General features: G+C 48.2%; 1 protein-coding gene across 1 annotated transcript in view; it reads right to left on the reverse strand.

The window, feature by feature from the left end:
- The window catches only part of LOC116817142 (uncharacterized), a 327071-nt gene extending 309380 nt beyond the window's left edge, over positions 1-17691 (reverse strand). Inside the window, 5 exon segments of the mRNA XM_075073541.1 lie at positions 9350-9476; positions 10204-10291; positions 11535-11717; positions 13210-13350; positions 17565-17691. Coding sequence (XP_074929642.1) covers positions 9350-9476; positions 10204-10227 — 151 coding nt within the window. The 5' untranslated portion in view covers positions 10228-10291; positions 11535-11717; positions 13210-13350; positions 17565-17691.
- Positions 17692-17914: the final 223 nt, after the last annotated feature.

Raw genomic sequence — 17914 nt, forward strand, 5'->3', positions numbered from 1 at the left:
TATGACTCTTACTTTCCTTACGAGTAAGGCTATGATTTAGTCACGGAGGTTGCGGAAGTCACGGAATCTGTAACTTCCAGAGACCTCCGTGACTTCAGTCTGTGGCGGTGGGGAGCTGCGAGTGGGAAGGTACCCTACAGGTCCCCGTTGCTGCAAGCAGCGGGAACCCTGGCAGCTCTGACATGCAATCCATGGTAGGGGAGCCTCTGGAGCTCCTAACCCCCCACACAGCTGCCTGATGCAGACAGTGTGGGCACCCACAGATCTCCACGTTGTCATAAATATTTTTAGTAAAAGTCAGGGACAGGTCACGTTGTCAAAGGCATTCTACAAGTCCAAGTACATTATATCTACAGGACTACCTCTGTCCACAAGTTTGTTGACCCTGTCAGAGAATTCTAATAGACGAGGCATGATTCCCTTTAACAAAATCCATGTTAACTTCCCCAACAAATCGTATTCATCTATGTGTCTGATAATTCTATTCTTTCCCATAGCTTCAACCAATGTACCTGGTACTAAAGTTAGGCTTACTGGTTGTTAACTGCCAGGATCGCTGCTAGAGCCTTTTTTTAAAAACAAAATCGGTATTACATTAGCTATCCCAAAGCAACTGGTATAGAGGCCAATTTAAGTGAGAGGTTACATACTGCAGTCAGTAGTTCTGCACTTTTCATATACAAGTTCCTTCAGCACTATTGGGTGAATACCATCTAGCCCTGGTGACTTATGTTTAAATGATCAATTTATTTGAAAACATCCTTCACTGACACTTGTTTAGCACCTCGATCACCAAGCAGCCCCACCAATTGTCTGGCAGGCTTCCTGCTGCTGAGGTACTTCCAAAAATTGGCGTTAATGTCAGTGACTTTTCCTAGTTCCTCTTCAAAATTCTTTTTTTGGACTGCCTAATTATATTTTTACACCTGACTTGCCAGAATTTATGATCCTATTTTCCTCAGTAGGGTTTGACTTCCAATTTTTAAAGGATGCCTTTTTGCCTGTAACTGCCTTATTTACTCTGTTTAGCCTTGGTGATATTGTTTTAATCCTGTTACTGGTTTGGGTTTCCCGTCCCCCCACTTTGGAGTACACTTATTTTGAGCCTCTGATGGTGTTTCCATGCAGCTTGCAGGCATTTCACTTGTATGAGTGTTCCTTTTAATTTCCATGTCACTAGCTTTCTTTCTTTGTGTGGTTCTCCTTGCTCAAATTAAATGCTACTATAATGGAGTTCTTCATATATTTCCCCCCCCTCTCCTAGATGTTAAATTTAATTACATTATAGTCTCTAATACAGAGGTGGGCAAACTACGGCCTGCAGGCCACATCCGGCCCACAGGACCATCCTGACCACCCTTGAGCTCCCAGTCGGGGAAGCTATCCCTGACCCCTCCCCTGCTGTCCCCCTTCCTTGCAGTCTCTGCTCACCTTGCCGCCAGCAGTCTGGGCAGCAGGGTTGCGAGTTCCTGCCAGGCAGAGCAGCTGCCAGACATGCTGCTCTGAGCAGCATAGTAAGCGGGTTGGGAGCGGGGGGGTTGGATAAAGGGGCAGGTGTCCTGGGGGGCAGTCAGGGAGCAGTTGGATGGGGCGGAGGTTCTGGGGAGAGAGGGGGACAGTCAGGGGATGGGGGACAGGGGGGTTGGATAGGCATGGGAGTCATGGGGAGTCTGTCAGGGGGCGGGGGTATGGCTAGGGGTTGGGGCAGTCAGGGGACAGGGAGCAGGGGGGCGCAGATAGGTCCCAGGGGCGGTGGTTAGGGGTAGGAGGTCCCAGGAGGGGGCAGTCATGGTACAAGGAGAAGGAGGAGGCAGTCAGGGTATGGATAGGAGCCAATCCCCTACCCGGCCCTCCATACAGTATTGGAACACCGATGCGGCCCTCAGGCCAAAATGTTTGCACACCCCTGCTCTAATACCAAGTGGTTCAGCTGTATTCACCTTTTGGATCATCTCCTATGTGTCACTCAGGACTAAATCAAGACTTGCCTCTCCCCTTTTGTGTTCCAGGACTATTTGCTCCAATCATTAATGGTATCTAAAAGCTTTATCTCTGGATCCCATCCTGAGGTGACATGTATCCAGTATACATTATCCCGAATTATTACTGAGTTTTCTATTTTTACAGCCTCTCTAATCTCTCTAAGCATTTCATAATCACCATCACATCCTGGTCAGGCGGTCAGTTACATATTTCTACTGCTGTTCAAGTATGGAATTTCTATTTGATTTTATGGCACAGTTTCATTCATTTAAACATGTTTTTACTATATTTGACAGTTTTCTTTTACACACAGTGCCACTGCCCCACCAGCACAATCTACTCTGTCATTTCTATCTAGTTTGAATCTTGGTATTACCATGTCCCTCTGATTATCATCATTCCACAAAGTTTCTGTAATACCTATTATATCAATACCCTCATTTAAAACCAGGCACTCAAGTTCATCTATCTTAGGATTTAGCCTTTCGCATCTGTGTACAAGAACTTATAAACGTTGTCAATAGTTAGCTGTCTGCCTTCATGTGATGTAACTGAATAGGATGCTTTCATTTGACTATTTCTCTTCAGCTACTACCTAGACCGTATGAACTTGTATCCCTTCCTCTTTACTAGGATATGGAGAATAACCATTAAGAGATCCTCCCCTCAGGGATTGCTCTGTCTGAACCATGTGTTCCTCCACACCTGTAGCCTTCCCCCCAGCCTCTCTTTGAAAATTTTGTCTATGAACTTTTTCATTTTACATACCAGAAGTATGGTTCCACTTGGGTTTAGGTGGAACCCATCCTTCCTGTACAGGCTCCTCCTTTCCCAAGAGGTTCCCCAGTTCTTAATAAACCTAAAACCCTACTCCCTATACCATCAAATGATGAGTCAAAGAGACTGAAATTCATATGTGCAGCAAGATGAAGGTATTTTAACAGCTAGAGTGTTTCTAGCAATCTAATGTTACAGCAATTGGCTGGATCAAGAGGACATGTGATGGCCATTGAACCTGAGCTACATCATACATTTGAGTCTGAGCCTTATCACCAACAAGCTTCAGCCGATGTGTTGTGGATTTTGCTTACATTCTGAAGGTGTTTCACTTGAAAGTTTTGTCCTCATATCAATATTCGTGTGTTAAAAACAATATTTCGACGTGCTCTCAAATCTACATGGAGATATGGGACTAAAAGCATTTTGCAGCACTGCTCTGTCAGTTAGTGGTGTGAAAAATCACATCCCTACCTGACACAGCTTGCTGGCAAAAGCTCTAAGGTAGACACAGTTATACAGGCAAAAGAAGTCCAATTAAACGAAATCAAGGAAATTAAATGTCCATAAGTAAAGCTTTTAGTAAAGCTTTTGATACTGTCTCACATGACCTTCTCATAAACAAACAAAGGAAATGTAATCTAAATGGAGCTACTTTAAGGTGGGTGCATAACTAGTTATCAGTAGTTCACAGTCATGCTGGAAGGACGTAATGAGTGGGCTCCTGCAGGGATCAGTTCTGGGTTTGGTTCTGTTCAATATCTTCATCAATTATTTAGATAATGGTACGGAGAATACACTTACAAAGTTTGCAGATGATACCAAGCAAGTGCTTTGGAGGATAGGATTATAATCCAAAATGATCTGAACAAACTGGAGAAATGATTTGAAGTAAATAGGATGAAATTCAATAAGGACAAATGCAAAGTACTCTACTTAGGAAGGAACAATCAGCTGCACACATACAAAATGGGAAATGACTGCCTAGGAAGGAGTACTGCGGAAAGGGATTTGGGAGGGGTCACATAGTGGACCACAAGCTAAATATGAGTAAACAGTATTGCAAAAAAAGCTAACATCATTCTGGGATGTATTAGCAGGAGTGTTGTAAGCAAGACACGAGAAGTAATTCTTCCACTCTGCTCTGCACTGATTAGGCCTCAACTGGAGTACCGTGTCCAGTTCTGGGCACCACATTTCAGGAAAGATGTGATCAAATTGGAGAAAATCCAGAGACGAGCAACAAAAATGATTAAGGTCTAGAAAACATGACCTATGAGGGAAGATGAAAAACTGGGTTTGTTTAGTCTGGAGAAGAGAAGACAGAGGGCACATAAGTTTTCAAATACATAAAGGATTGTGACAAGAGGAGGGAAAAAAATTCTTCTTCTTAATCTCTGAGGATAGGACAAGAAGCAATGGGCTTAAATTGCAGCAAGGCAGGTTTATGTTGGACATTAGAAAAAACTTCCTAACTATCAGGGTGGTTAAGCACTGGAATAAAAAGTCTGGGAGGTTCTGGAATCTTCATCATTGGAGATTTTTATGAGCAGATTAGACAAACACCTGTCAGGAATGAGATCGGGGTCTCAAACTCATGGCCTGTGAACCTCCCCAATGTGGCCCGAGGGGCTCCAGCAGTTTTGGAGCCAAGTCTCTCCCTTGGCCCCACCTGCCACTCCAGGAGTGCGCTCCCTCCCCCTGGCTGCTTGCTCCACATGTGTGCCTCCGCACACTGCCCCCACCTTAGTGCCCCTGCGGCCAGTGATGAGCTGCCAAAATATTAACAACTGGTTCCCTCCTCCTCACCTCACGAGGGGGTCATGCTCCCCCCCCACAACTCCTGCCTCATCCAACCCCCCAGATTCCTTGACACCACGCCCCCAGGAACTCTGCCCCATCCACGCCCCTTCCCTGTCCCCTAACTGCCCCCTGCCATCCCATCCAACCCCTCCTCTTATTCCTGATGGCTCCCCCAGAACCCCTGCCCCATCCAACCACCGCTTCTCTCTGTCCCGACTGCCCCTAGAACCTCTGCCCGACTGCCTCCCACCGCTCCATCCAATCCCTGGTCCTTCCTGACTGCCCCCCAGGACCCTTGCCCCCATTCAATTCCCCTGTTCCCTGCCCTCTGATCGCCCCGAGTCTCGACCCTAATCTACCCCCCGCCCTCTATCCAACACCCCCTCCCTGCTCCCCTTACCGTGCTGCCTGGAGATGGGGACTGCGCTGCTCAGAGTCGGGGCGGGGAGCTGCGGGCATCGGGCCGGAGTTGGAGGCCAGGCCAGAGCCGCTGACCAGCCCGAAATGGGGGGCCAGGCCGGAGCCACTGGCCAGACCAGAGTGGGGGGCCAGGCCAGAGCTGGGGACCGGAGGCTGGCTCGGAGCCGCGCTGCCCGGAGCCAGGGCCAGGGCCAGGGCCAGGGCCAGGGCCAGGGCCACCCTAAGACTCGCAGCGACTGGAGCCCTCCTTGTGACCCTGCCCCAGCTCACCTGCAAGAAGCTGCTGCTTCCTTCTCAGCCCTCCCAGGCTTCCTACGCTAACAGCTGATTTGCAGGAAGCCAGGAGGGGGAGCCTTCAGGGGAGGAGGCAGAGGCAGAGCTGGAGCCAGGTGAGCTGGGGCTGGGGGCAGGGCAGGGAGCTGCTGGAGCTTTTGTTAAATTTAAAAGCCCTTTACAACCAGTTCTAAAAGGGCTTCTAAATTTAACAACCTGTTCTCGCGAACTGGTGGGAACTGGCTCCAGCTCACCATTGCCTGCAGGCAATGGGAAGCTGCGGGGGCGGTGCCTGGGGGCAGCAGTGCATGGAGGCCCCCTGGCCTGCCCAGCCTTGGAGTCCTGAGTAAGTGCTGCGCTCCCAACTACTGCCCAGAGCCTGCACCCCACTGCCTCCCTGCCCCCAAACTCCCTCCCAGAGCCTCCACCCCTCTCCTCACACCCTACATCCCAAACTCCCTCCCAGAGCCTGAACCCTCTTTCCACTCCCCCTCCAACCCCCAAATTTCCTCCCAGAGCCTACACCCTTGACCCCTCCTCCCTCCCAGAGCCTGCAACCCCACTCCCTCCTCCTGCACCTCCACCCTGTGCCCCAGCCCAGAGCCTGCATCCAGCACCCAAACTCCATCCCAGAACTTGCACCCAGGACCCCCTCCCAGAGCCCAACCTCTCATCCCTTCTGCACCCAAACTTCCTCCCAGAGCTTGCACCCCAATCCCCTACCTCCTCACCCATCCAAACTCCCTCCCAGAGCCTTAGGCAGGTGGCGGGGTGGAGTTTTGGGTGGCATGAGTGACATTATTGGCCCACTGGGAGGATTTGAGAACTGGCACTAAGATAAACTGAGTTTAAGATCCCTGGTCTAGATAATACTGAGTCCTGCCATGAGTGCAAGGGACTGGACTAGATGTCCTCTTAAGGTCCCTTCCAGGCCTATGATTTTATAAACTCTATTAAAACACAGTTAAGGTTGCCTAGTGCTGCCTCATGCCCTTCCAGTATGTGGAGAGTGGTGAAAGTTAAACATCTGAAAACGAGGAAGCGAAGACCTACCCACCACACCTGCAAAAGAAAGCTTAGCTCTGCCCCTATTCCCTAACCTTGGAGCTAGCAAACGTCACTGGGAATAGGTCAGTAAGGGTGGTGCAAAGGTTTACCAAGTAACCAGGGAAGTGGCAAATTTTCCATCTCTTGAAGTCTTCAATTCAACATTGGATGTCTTTCTGGAAGATATTTTCATCAAAACACAAGGAATTCAGCTCACTACAATGGTAACTGGATGAAACTGTATGGCTTGTACTACATGGAAGGTCAGACTTGATGACCTAACAGTATCTCCTGGCCTTAAAACGTACTGATCAATGATCAATATAAGGAAAGACTAAGAACATACCATTGTTTGTGTGTGTGTTCGACAGATTTGAATACCACCAGTTACCTCCATGCACTTCAGCTATATGCACTGTGTCAGCTGTAGCTTTACATGAACAGTGGAGGGAACAGTTGGAAGAGCATGGCAGAGCTGAGACTGTGAAAAGAAGAGAGGTGCGTGTGAATCTCGAAGGAACAGGTATTCCTCATGTCAGTGCTAAGTGCTGTAGGTTGTGTCAGTGAAGGCGCACAAGGGTCTGTTCTTGCCACTAGCGTTGTCAGCATTCTGGTGGCTTATGTGATAATGGTCTCCAGTGCTCAATGAAGGTAAGTGAAGGAATCCGGTGTGCAAGGGGTGGTGACATTCAGAAAGTCTAAGCCCTGATTTACACTACGAGTTTAGGTCAATCTAAAGCTGCTAAATTTGATTTAACCCTGCACCCTTCCACACAACGAAGCCATTTTTGTCGACTTACACGGGTATTAAAATCACTTTCTGTACTCCTCCCTGACGAGGGGATTAGCGCTGAAATAGACATCGCCAGGTCGAATTTGGGGGTCGTGTGGATGCAATTTGACGGTATTTGCCTCCAGGAGCTATCCCAGAGTGCTCCATTGTGACCACTCTGGACAGCACTCTCACCTCAGATGCACTGGTCAGGTAATCAGGAAAAGCCCCACAAACTTTCGAATTTTATTTCCTGTTTGGCCAGTGTGGCAAACTGATCAGCAGAGGTGACTATGGAGTCCCAGAACTGCAGAAGAGCTCCAGCATAGACCGAACGGGAGGTACTGGATCTGATCACTGTATCAGGAGACCAATCTGTGCTATCAGAACTCCATTCCAAAAGACAAAATGCCAAAATATTTGGAAAAAGTCTCCAAGGGCATGAAGGACAGAGGCTATAACAGGAACTTGCAGCGGTGCTGCATGAAACTTAAGGAGCTCAGGTAAGCCTACCAAAAAAAAAACAAAGAGGCAAATGGCCACTTCAGGTCAGGCCCCCAGACATGCTGCTTCTATCACGAGCTGTATGCAATTCTAGGGGGTGCCTCTACCCGACATCTGTATGTGAACTCGTGCAAGGGAGTCTCACGCAACAAGAATGAGGATTTTGGGGATTAGGAAGATGATGAGGAAGTTGAAGATTGTGCACAGCAGGCAAGCGGAGAAACCGTTCTCCCTGACAGCCAGGAACTGTTTATCACCCTGGATACGTTATCCTCCCAACCTGGGATCCCAGACCTTGAAGGCAGAGAAGGTCCATCTGGTGAGTGTACCTTTGTAAATATAATACATGGTTTAAAAACAAGAGTGTTTAATGATTAATTTGCCCTGAAGATTTGGGATGTATTTGCAGCCAATAAAGCTACTGGAATGCAGTCAAGCAACATCTATTCTTTATCTCTCTGTTTTATCCTCAAGAGAGTGATATCATTCATGGTCACCTGGTTGAAATAGGGGAATTTTATTAAGAAGACATACAGATGGTGGTTGTTCCTGCTGGGCTGCGTGCCTGTGGGTGAAAAGAAATTATCCCTGCTGTTAACCACACAGTGGGGGGAGGGGTGAAGCAATCATCCCAGAGAATTGGGGGTATGGGAGGGGGGGATTAGTTGGGTTTGCACTGCACATTAACCTAAAAACCTTAGCCCCTCCTTTTAAATGGCCAACCCATTTTTAAATGGTCAACAAACTCTCCCCTTTTTTCCCCTCTCGCAGTTGCAAATGTTTCAACGCTACCACTATCATCTCTGTCCCAGAGGCGAATGCAGATAAGGCGAAAAAAAAAACACACTCGCGATAATATGTTCTCTGAGCTCATGCAGTCCTCCTGCACTGAAAGAGCCCAGCAGAATGCGTGGAGGCAAACAATGTCAGAGTCCAGGAAAGCACAAAATGAATGTGAGGACAGGAAGGACACGCGAGATGAGAGGTGACGGGATCAAAAGAAGAGGTGGCAGCAGCGTGATGAGAGGAGGCAGGAGGCAATGCTGAGGCTACTAGAGAATCAAACTGATATGCTCCAGCATATGGTTGAGGTGCAGGAAAGGCAGCAAGAACACAGCCTGCACTGCAGCCCGTGTCACCAACTGCCCTCCTCCCCAAGTTCCATAGCCTCCTCACCCAGATGCCCAAGAATGTGGGGGGCTCCAGGCACCCAAACACTCCACCCCAGAGGACTGCCCAAGCAAAGAAGGCTGGCATTCAATAGGTTTTGAAGTGCAGTGTGGCCTTGCCCTTCCCGCCTCTACCACCCCTCCTCGGCTACCTTGGCAGTTATCCCCCTATTTCTGTGACTAATTAATAAAGAATGCATGAATTTGAAACAATGACTTCATGTCAAGTTTCATGACTGGCCATGCTACAGTGTGAAAATTCTGTTTGTTTCTTCCTAATGAAAACCCACCCCCTTGGTTCATTCTACTTCCCTGCAAGCCAACTGCCCTCCCCTCCCGCCTTCAGTCACCACTTGCAGAGGCAATAACCAGGGCCAAGTTTTGCCTTAGCAAAGAGAAGATGTTGGACTGTGTGTTATCCTGCTCCTGTGCTCTCTTCCCAAAGTGTTCTGGAGCAGGAGAGGGCAAAGTGCTAGTATACGTTTCATAGACCTGTTGGAGTGTTGCTGAAACAGGGCACAATTTGAGGTTGCATTGAGGGTGTTGTGAACCTTAACTCTTTTTTCCCCATTCTAATAACTGAGCGGACAGGAATCCTTACCCAATGAGGTCACGTTCTCATAGTTCTCCTGCATGACGTCTCTGTAGAGGGCTCTCTGAGCGGGGTCCAGCAGAGCCCACTCTTCTTTGCTGAAATACACAGCCACCTCCTCGAAGGCCATTGGCCCCTGAAAGAACAAGAGCCCCTTACTCAGTACCTGCTGCCTACTGACAACCCCACTACTCACAGGGAAGGAGGACCAATCACTTGGAAGCTGTGAGAGGCAGGCAGGCAGCATAGTTTCACCCACACCCCAGCAGCCAGAAAGCATCAAAGGGAAGGGAGAAAAAGAGCACCTCAACTCCTCCCAGCAGAGAGAGAGAGAAGGAGCCTCAACATTCACCACTCACCTACTAGCCAGAGGTTAATATAGGAGATGGAGCCCCCAGCAGGGTCAAGGGACAACTCCCTAGTGTGAATTGCAACACCCTCATTGCCAGCAGCTGGATAGGAGGGGATGGGGTATCTTCCCTAGGCCTGGTGGGTGCCCCTTTATCTCCACAGCAGCCTCTGACTCGTAGGTTCAGGCTCCAGTACTGAAGAACGATAAGTTTCCCTAGCCCAGTCTGGGGTGTGTGTGCAGGGGGGCGGGAGCACACAGTGGTGTTTTCTGCTTGACTAATTAGGGAATTTCCCCCCACAAACCACAGGGATCTGTTGCTGAGATCTAGGCATCACAGTAAACGAATCTCAGCAGATTTATCACACCCTGTCCCCCTCCCTTCCTCCACCCTGTGTATTTCCTGACCTCTCTCACTTACAGACCAGCCCCCTCAGAAGTGCCCACCGCCTCTGTATTTACTGCCCTTCTCCCTCCAAAGGGAATCCACCAGCAACTCCCTGATAATCCCTACCTCAAATAGCTCCGCTGCAGCCATTTCTTTTCCCTGGTCTCTGGAAGGACAGAATGAGCTGGAGCAAAACGTGGATGTTACACTGCAGCTTGTTAGGGCAAAAAGGGAAATTGGGGACATGTCAGAACAGGAAATCATTTCCCAGCACAATTTTCCCCAGGATTTTTCCCTGCACATGGATGTTCTATACTGTCATACAGATAGAACATTTCAAAACACAGTAATGGAGGAGCAGGGGCTTTATCTACCCAGACATCTGTTAGAAAAGAAATTCAGCCAAACACAAAGTGTCCAATAAGTTCTTGGAATGTACATGGGCCACCTGTTTTCTTTGAGAGGATGGAAGCAGTCAGTAGAAGATGAAGAAATGAGTTAGGAAACTGAAGGTGAAAAGCAGTGTGGGCAAAAATGATGGGGGGTTGGACTCGATGACCTCCTGAGGTCCCTTCCAACCCTGATATTCTATGAAAATGATTGATGTCACAGTTCAATGAGAAGGCAGGCATGAGAGGAGCAGAATAAGGACAATGGCCATCCAAAAGGCAGACTTCAACCAATGCAGAGAACTGGTAGGTGAGGTCCCATGGGAATAAATCTCAGAGGGGAAAAAAGAGAGTTAAGGAAAGCTGGTTGGCACTTCCTCGGAGACAATATTAAAGGAGCAGCAGCAAAGGATCACGTGAAGGAAAGACAGAAATAAGAGTATGTGGCCAATATAGCTCTACCATAAGCTCTTTCATGACCAGAAAATAAAAACGAATCCTATAAAAGATGGCATCATGGACAAATTTCTATGGAGGAGTACAAAAGATTTGCACAAGCATGTGGGGACAAAATCAGAAAGATTAACTCACAAAATGAAGTAACTCACCTTGGAAGTGACACAAAAAAGGCAATAAGATAAGGGTTCTATAAATATATTAATGGGGAGGGGAAGGATAGCTCAGTGGTTTGAGTGTTGGTCTGCTAAATGCAGGGTTGTGAGCTTAATCCTTGAGGGGGCCATTTAGGAATCTGGGGCAAAAATCTGTCTGGGGATTGGTCCTGCTTTGAGCAGGGGGTTGGACTAGATCACCTCCTGAGGTCCTTCCAACCCTGATAGTCTATGATTAGGAGCAAGAGACTGGGTAAGGAAAGTATAGGTCCTCTACTTACCAGAGAAGAAAAGCGAATAATAGAGGACATCAAGAAGATAAAAGGTGTTTAATGCCTTTTTACGTTCACTAAAAAAAAATGTAACTGTGACCAGATACTTAATTATTCTTAACCAAGAGGGAGAAGGAACAGAAACTACAATGGGGAAATAAGAGGTTGAAAAGATATCTACTTACGTTAAATGTATTCAAGTCAGCAGGGTCTAATGCAATTCATCCTGGGGTACCTGAGGAATTAGATGAAGCAATCTTGGAACAGTTAACAATGATCTTTGACAACTCCGGGAGGATGGTGAGGAGCCACAAGACTTGAGAAGGGCCAACATAAAACCTGTCTTCAAAAAGGGGAGCAATGCAGACCTGGGGAACCAGTCAAGCCCAATTTAGATACTCAGAAAGAAACATGTATTAAACAATCAATGTATAAGCATCTAAAGTGATAAGTTATAGCCAGCATAGATTATCGAATACAAATCAAGCCAAACCAATCTAATTTCCTGCTTTAACAGAGGCACTGGCCTTATGGATCCAGGGGCCACTGTAGACAGGACATATCTTGATATTAGTAAGGCTTTTGACAGAAGACCCCATGACATTCTCATCAGCAAACTAGGGAAATGTGGTGTACTTGAAAGTCTGTACTCAAAGAGTAATTATTAATGGAACAATGACAGAGAGGATGTATCTAATGCGGTCCCACGGGAATCAATCCTGGATCTGGTACTACCCAATATTTTGATTAATGACTTGGATAATGGAGTGGAGAGTGTGCTTATTAAATTTTCAGATGACACCAAGCTGGGAAGAGCTGTACACACGTTGGAGAACAGGATTAGAATTCAAAATGACCTTTATGAAAAAAGAGTTCATCTGAATGAATAAGATGAAATTCAGTAAAGACAAGTGCAAAGTACTACACTCAAGGAAGGCAAACCAAATGTTCAGCTACAAACTGGGGACTAACCGGCTAGGGGGCAGTACTACTCAAAAAGATCTGGAGGTTAGAGTGGATCACAAATTGAGTCTGAGCCAGCCATTGACTCAGTTGTGACAAAGGCTAGTTCAGTACTGGAATCGGTTACCACGGGAGGTTGTGGAATTATCATCATTGGAGGTTTTTAAGGTCAGGTTGGACAAAGACCTCAGTGTTGGGGGCTGGACTAAATGACCTCATGGTTCATTCCACCCCTACAGTTCTCTGATTCTATTCTGAGGAAATGTTGGGCATTTTATTATAGCACTGACCTAGCCCATCCCACCAACACTAAACAACCGAGATAATTTGAAACCCTCCCAGTAACAAAGTTTGGGAACCAAATACAAGACAAGAGCAGAACAAAAGGAGTACTCTGGGGGAATTCCCCTGACCTTGTCCCCTGGGCAGCACACTCCCAAAGCCGGTGGCACAGGCTGAGTCAGAAATTGGCTTTTCTTCTCCCTGCCCTTCACCTTGTTCACTGGAAAGTGAATCTGCCCAGGGATGCTGTAGTAAGTGTGTGTGGGCAAGTCAGAGATCTGGGAATCTCTCTCCCCAATTATTTCTCCCACTGCCCCATCAATCTCTCTCTTCTTTTTCTCCTTGTGTTTCCCCATCTCCTGTCCCGCCCACTCTGGCGGACAGACAGCCATTCCTGGGTGTTCAGTCTCCTATGGCTGGATTGGCTCCTGCAACTGCTAAGGGGAGGGGAGGTGTAGGGTGAGGAGGGGCCATTCGTCCCATCACTTTCATGCCCATCCCCAGCACGTTCCCTGAGGTCTCTATCCATCACCTGAAGTATCTGGCTCAGATGCTGGTGTGGACAGAACGTAGGGCTGGCCCATGGAGCTAATTATAGCTGGAGAAAGTCCTTACCTTGCCCGGGCACAAAGAAAGCTTCACTTCAAGTCACTCCCAAGCCCAGACCCCACCGGGGGAGCAGCAGCTGCTCAGTCTGGGTTCCCAGATCACAATGCAAGCAGAAGCATCTGACCCAGGAAGCTCAACCCCAATATTCTGAAAAGAGAGAGAGACAGTCAGACTGAGGGCTCCCTGCACCCACCCTTAGCAAGAACTGAAACCCCCTTCCCACAGGGACATATCCTGATTTTAGTTGCCGCCATGTTAATCTGGAGTCACTATGTCCTTCCTTGAAGGGTCTCTTGATTAACACCGGTCTCAGTGAGACCAGAAACATGTCTCAGGAGGGATGAGGCCAGAGTCCTTTCCTCCTCCCTCATTCCCCGCCCCGCTTCTTCTGAGGATTCACAGCAACAGTTTTCCCTCCAAAACGTGAAATTATTCCAGTTTTGAAAATGGGGAGAGAAGCAAAGTCTGTTGTGATTTCATATCAGTATTTGGTAAATGGATAGGAAGTTATCACCAGCCCCTGCCAGTCATTCACACAGGTGGGGAGAGCCCTGGGTGATGCTTCTTTAACAGGAGAATGGATGGCAAGGAGGAGCCAAATTTTTTAAGAAATTTCCATGCCTGGGGACTGACAGATAATGGCCAATAGGGACCCACTCCAAGGTGAATACAGTAGCACGGAGATTCTCAGTCACTCTGGGGACAGTCTGGGCAGCAAGGAGCCAGGCACCGACTGAGCTCTCACCCTGTGCCCACAGAGGAAAAGAAAAGGGTCCAGCCAACTCTCCTGTGAGCAGCTGGGAGGCACTGGCCCCCCAAACAGGGGGAGACCTTTGGCTTTGATGTGTGTTAAATATGGGGCAAGTCACTTTCATCAGCAAATATTTTAATGAAGAGAAAGGGGGAAAGAAATGAGTTTCAAATGAGAGGAGAAAGTTGGCCGTTTAACTCACTGCAACCGCCAGGAATGAGAATGACTAAGGTAGAGGTGGGAAAACTATGGCCTGGGGGCCAGATCTAGTCCCTCAGGGCTTTGGATCTGGCCCATAGGATTGCCACCCCCATGGCACCGCAGGCCCCTCACTGCCCCCAAAGTGGCTGACACCACATCCCTATGGCCCCTGGTGGTGGCAGACAGAGGGGTTCACGCTGCCCTTGCCTCCAGGCACCACCCCTTGCAGCTCCCATTGGCTGGAAACAGGGAACCATGGCCAATGGGAGCATCAAAGGAGGTACCTGGAGGCATGGAAAGGGCAGTGTGCCCGGAGCCCTCTTCCTGCCCCCCCCACAGGGGCTGCAGGGATGTGGTGCTGGCTGCTTCCCAGAGCACTGCAGGCCGCGGCAGGCAGGCAGGCAGGCAGCCAGCCAGCCCTGGCCCCAATGCGCACTGCTGCTATCCCAAATCCAGGTAAACAGCATCAGGTTGGAGCCCGAACTGCTCCTGCACCCCACCTCCCAGCTCTGAGCCCCCTGCCGCACCCCTACCCCCTGTCCTGAGCCCCCTCATATGCTCAGTGCTGGGTTTACCAGGGAGCCCATGCTCAGAAGGGGCCACGGCCTGCTCCACTTCCACTGCGTCCCAAAGCCCCACCAGCCTGCTGGCTCCCCTCCGCCCATCACTTGCTCTTCAGACCAAGGGCTCCTCTCCGCTTCCTGGTCCCACCCTCCTACTCCTCTCTGCCCCCTGGCTGGACACAGAGCACCCCTGGTTCCAGCCAGTCTCTGCTTCCCACTACATGTGGGACTGTGCGTCTCCCCAGAGCTGAGCTGCCTGGGACGGGTGCAGAAGCTTGGCCAGTCTCAGCCAGGTGTGTCTGCGTGTGTGTGTGGGGGGGGGGGGGGGAGGGGTGACAGTGTGGAGGGCTTGCCTGGGCTGATATCTATGTTAAGGCATTAAAGAGTAAAGGGTGGAAATCAGGAGAATTTTGGATCAATTTTCACAAATTAGAGCAGAAAATAAAAAAATGTGAAGCATTTTATATCGATAGTCAATAGTAGGTAAAGAGGTAAAAATATGAATTAATTTCGCATTGTTATTTGACAAATTGAGAGAAAATGGGAAACATCTGCAAAATTTTTCTAAATATATTCAGAAATTTGAGAAAAGGTCAAAAACAGGATGTGTGATGTTAATATTGTATTACTAGTGAGACATGGAAAAAATCTCAGGGAATATTAAATTAGAAATAGATAACTAGAGAGAAAGAAGGGGAAAGTTTTAGGATATTTTCCTGAAAAAGAGATCTGTGTAAAATTCAGAAATGTATCTTTCTCACCAACTGAAGTGGGTCCAATAAAAGATATTACCTCACCTACCTTATCTTTCTAAATGCAAAGCAATGCACACTGGAGAGAAAAACTAGGGCTACTCAAACTCTAGTGGGTGGTACATTAACTATTAACTGCAGCCCATATAGCTAGCTTTAGCATTTATTTTATGCAGCAGTAATCCATGGAATGCACAGGCCTGTCTCCTGTACGACACTGGCATTGGCAGTTAGCATAAGGCTTGAGGTCTATGAACTCTGGCACAGATAAATGGACTAAGGGTCACCCCTAAGGTTTGGGGAACTGGAAATAGAGTGTTTAAGGGGAAATTTCATCCATAAAGACACCAGTCGACCAGAGGAACATGAGCTAACACTGGCTTTCAGATAGAACATCCAAAGATGTATGACCACGAGTGCCACGGCAACGTATTGACACATACGACACTAAGATAAGATCATTAATACACTACCCTACAGGAACACACCCCCACATTAGTAGAAAGAGGAAATACAAATAAGGAAGAGGGGAGAAACCCCTACTGAACATGCATTACACCTAGCGGCGTCAGCAGAACATATTATAGGCTATGCAACCCAAGAAAGGGATCTACATGTTGTTGTAGAGAGATCAATGAAAAGCTCCACTCAATGCATAGCTGCCAGCAAAAAAGTTAAGATGTTAGAATTCATAAGGAATGAGATGGAGAATACCACACAAATCAAGGGGCAGCCTCTAATATCCTGGGACCACCATGGCTACTACAGTACTGCACACAGGATATTTTATAGCAAACTTTCAGAAATGGGGAAGAAATAAGTCTAAAAAGAAATATTTGATAATGAGAAAAATCCACTTGGCTTGGAAGACAGTTTATATTGAGAGTAGTTGGGCAGTTTGACAGGATTGTACATGGAAGTTCAATAAACAGACAGTAATAATCCTGCCCCCCTCACCCACACCATTCACAGGGGCAGCAGGGAGCCCTTCAGGAAGGTGCTTTAAGAGGGTACGTGAGGGAAGTATGAAGCAGGAAAACTCCCTGGCAGTGGGGAGGAGGCAGCAGCAGGGGCAGGCAGGTGACTGGCAGCTGGGGGGAGCTGCGTTGGGCAGTTGGGGGTAGCAGTAGCCAGGACTGTGTAACCTTGCGATGGACAGTCTCCACTGGGGACTTTTTCCTTCCGTCCCCTTCCTTGCCTTGTTGCTGGCAGAGAATGGCCACCCCATTCCACCCCAGAGGCAGCTGTGTCTCAGGGCTCTGCAAGCTGTACCCATTAAGCCCCTTTGCATTTGGGGAATGATTCAGGACACTTTCCCAAAGAAAGAAAATTTGCTGCAGGTCAAATGGGTGGGAAAATATCCCAAATCTGAGATTGTTAAATTAACATTGGAGAATTAAAGAGAAAATGGGGCAAAATCTGAAAAGGAGAATAGAGAAAGTGTCAATAATTGCTCTATCAGCACTGACCCTTCATGGAGCAGTTGCTGCTTTTATACCTGAAAGGAGACTTCCTTTCTCTGACTCCTGCCCATAGGGCCAGGGTCGGAAGTGGTGACCCAGTGAAACTGACTTGAGGCTGATGGAAGGTAAGCAAAACAGAACCAGACTCCTAGGGTACTGGGTTGGAAGCTGGTACAAGGGGTGGGCCCGGCTTCCCCATCATCAGTGGTTCTCAATCAAGAGTATTTGTACACCTGGGGGTACGCAGAGGTTTTCCAGGGGGTACATCAATTCATCTAGATAATTCCCTAGTTTTACAACAGGCTACATCAGTGGTTCTTAAACTTTTGTACTGGTGACCCCTTTCACATAAAATGCCTCTGGGCGTGACCCCTTCTTACAAATTAAAAACACTTTTTACGTATTTAACACCGTTATAAACGCTGGAGGCAAAGCAACGTTTGGGGTGGAGACTGACAGTTCACGACCCCTCATATGACCCTCTCTGAGGGGTCCCAACCCCCAGCTTGAGAACCCCTGGGTTACATAAAAAGCACCGGGGAAGTCAGTACACACTAAATTTCCATACAGACAATGACTTGTACATACTGCTCTATACATCATACCACTGAAAGGCAAGTGCAGTGTTTACCTTCTCGTTGATGTATTTCATAACGATGTGATAAAAAGGAGAACATCATCAGCCACGTTCAGTCAGAGTGTGCACTGTGCTGTAACACGCTGCTATTTCTAGATCGGAAACTTGGGTATGCAAGTGAACTGCTGCCCTACACCAGCCCCTTAGGCAGGAGGACCCCCCCCACCCCCAATCCCTCCGCCTTGCCAGAGGAGTTGGAGCCCCTGCACTGGCGCAGAGCAGGGACCGGGACGTTGGGTGAGGCCATCCTTAGGAACAGGAGAACCCATTCCTCTGATTTTGCCAGAGGGGCTTGGAGGCCCCTTTGCCACTGGCAGGCAGGACACGGGGGGAGCATTTCCTAG

Source organism: Chelonoidis abingdonii, chromosome 18 (genome assembly GCF_003597395.2).
Source record: "Chelonoidis abingdonii isolate Lonesome George chromosome 18, CheloAbing_2.0, whole genome shotgun sequence".
NCBI lineage: Eukaryota > Metazoa > Chordata > Testudines > Testudinidae > Chelonoidis > Chelonoidis abingdonii.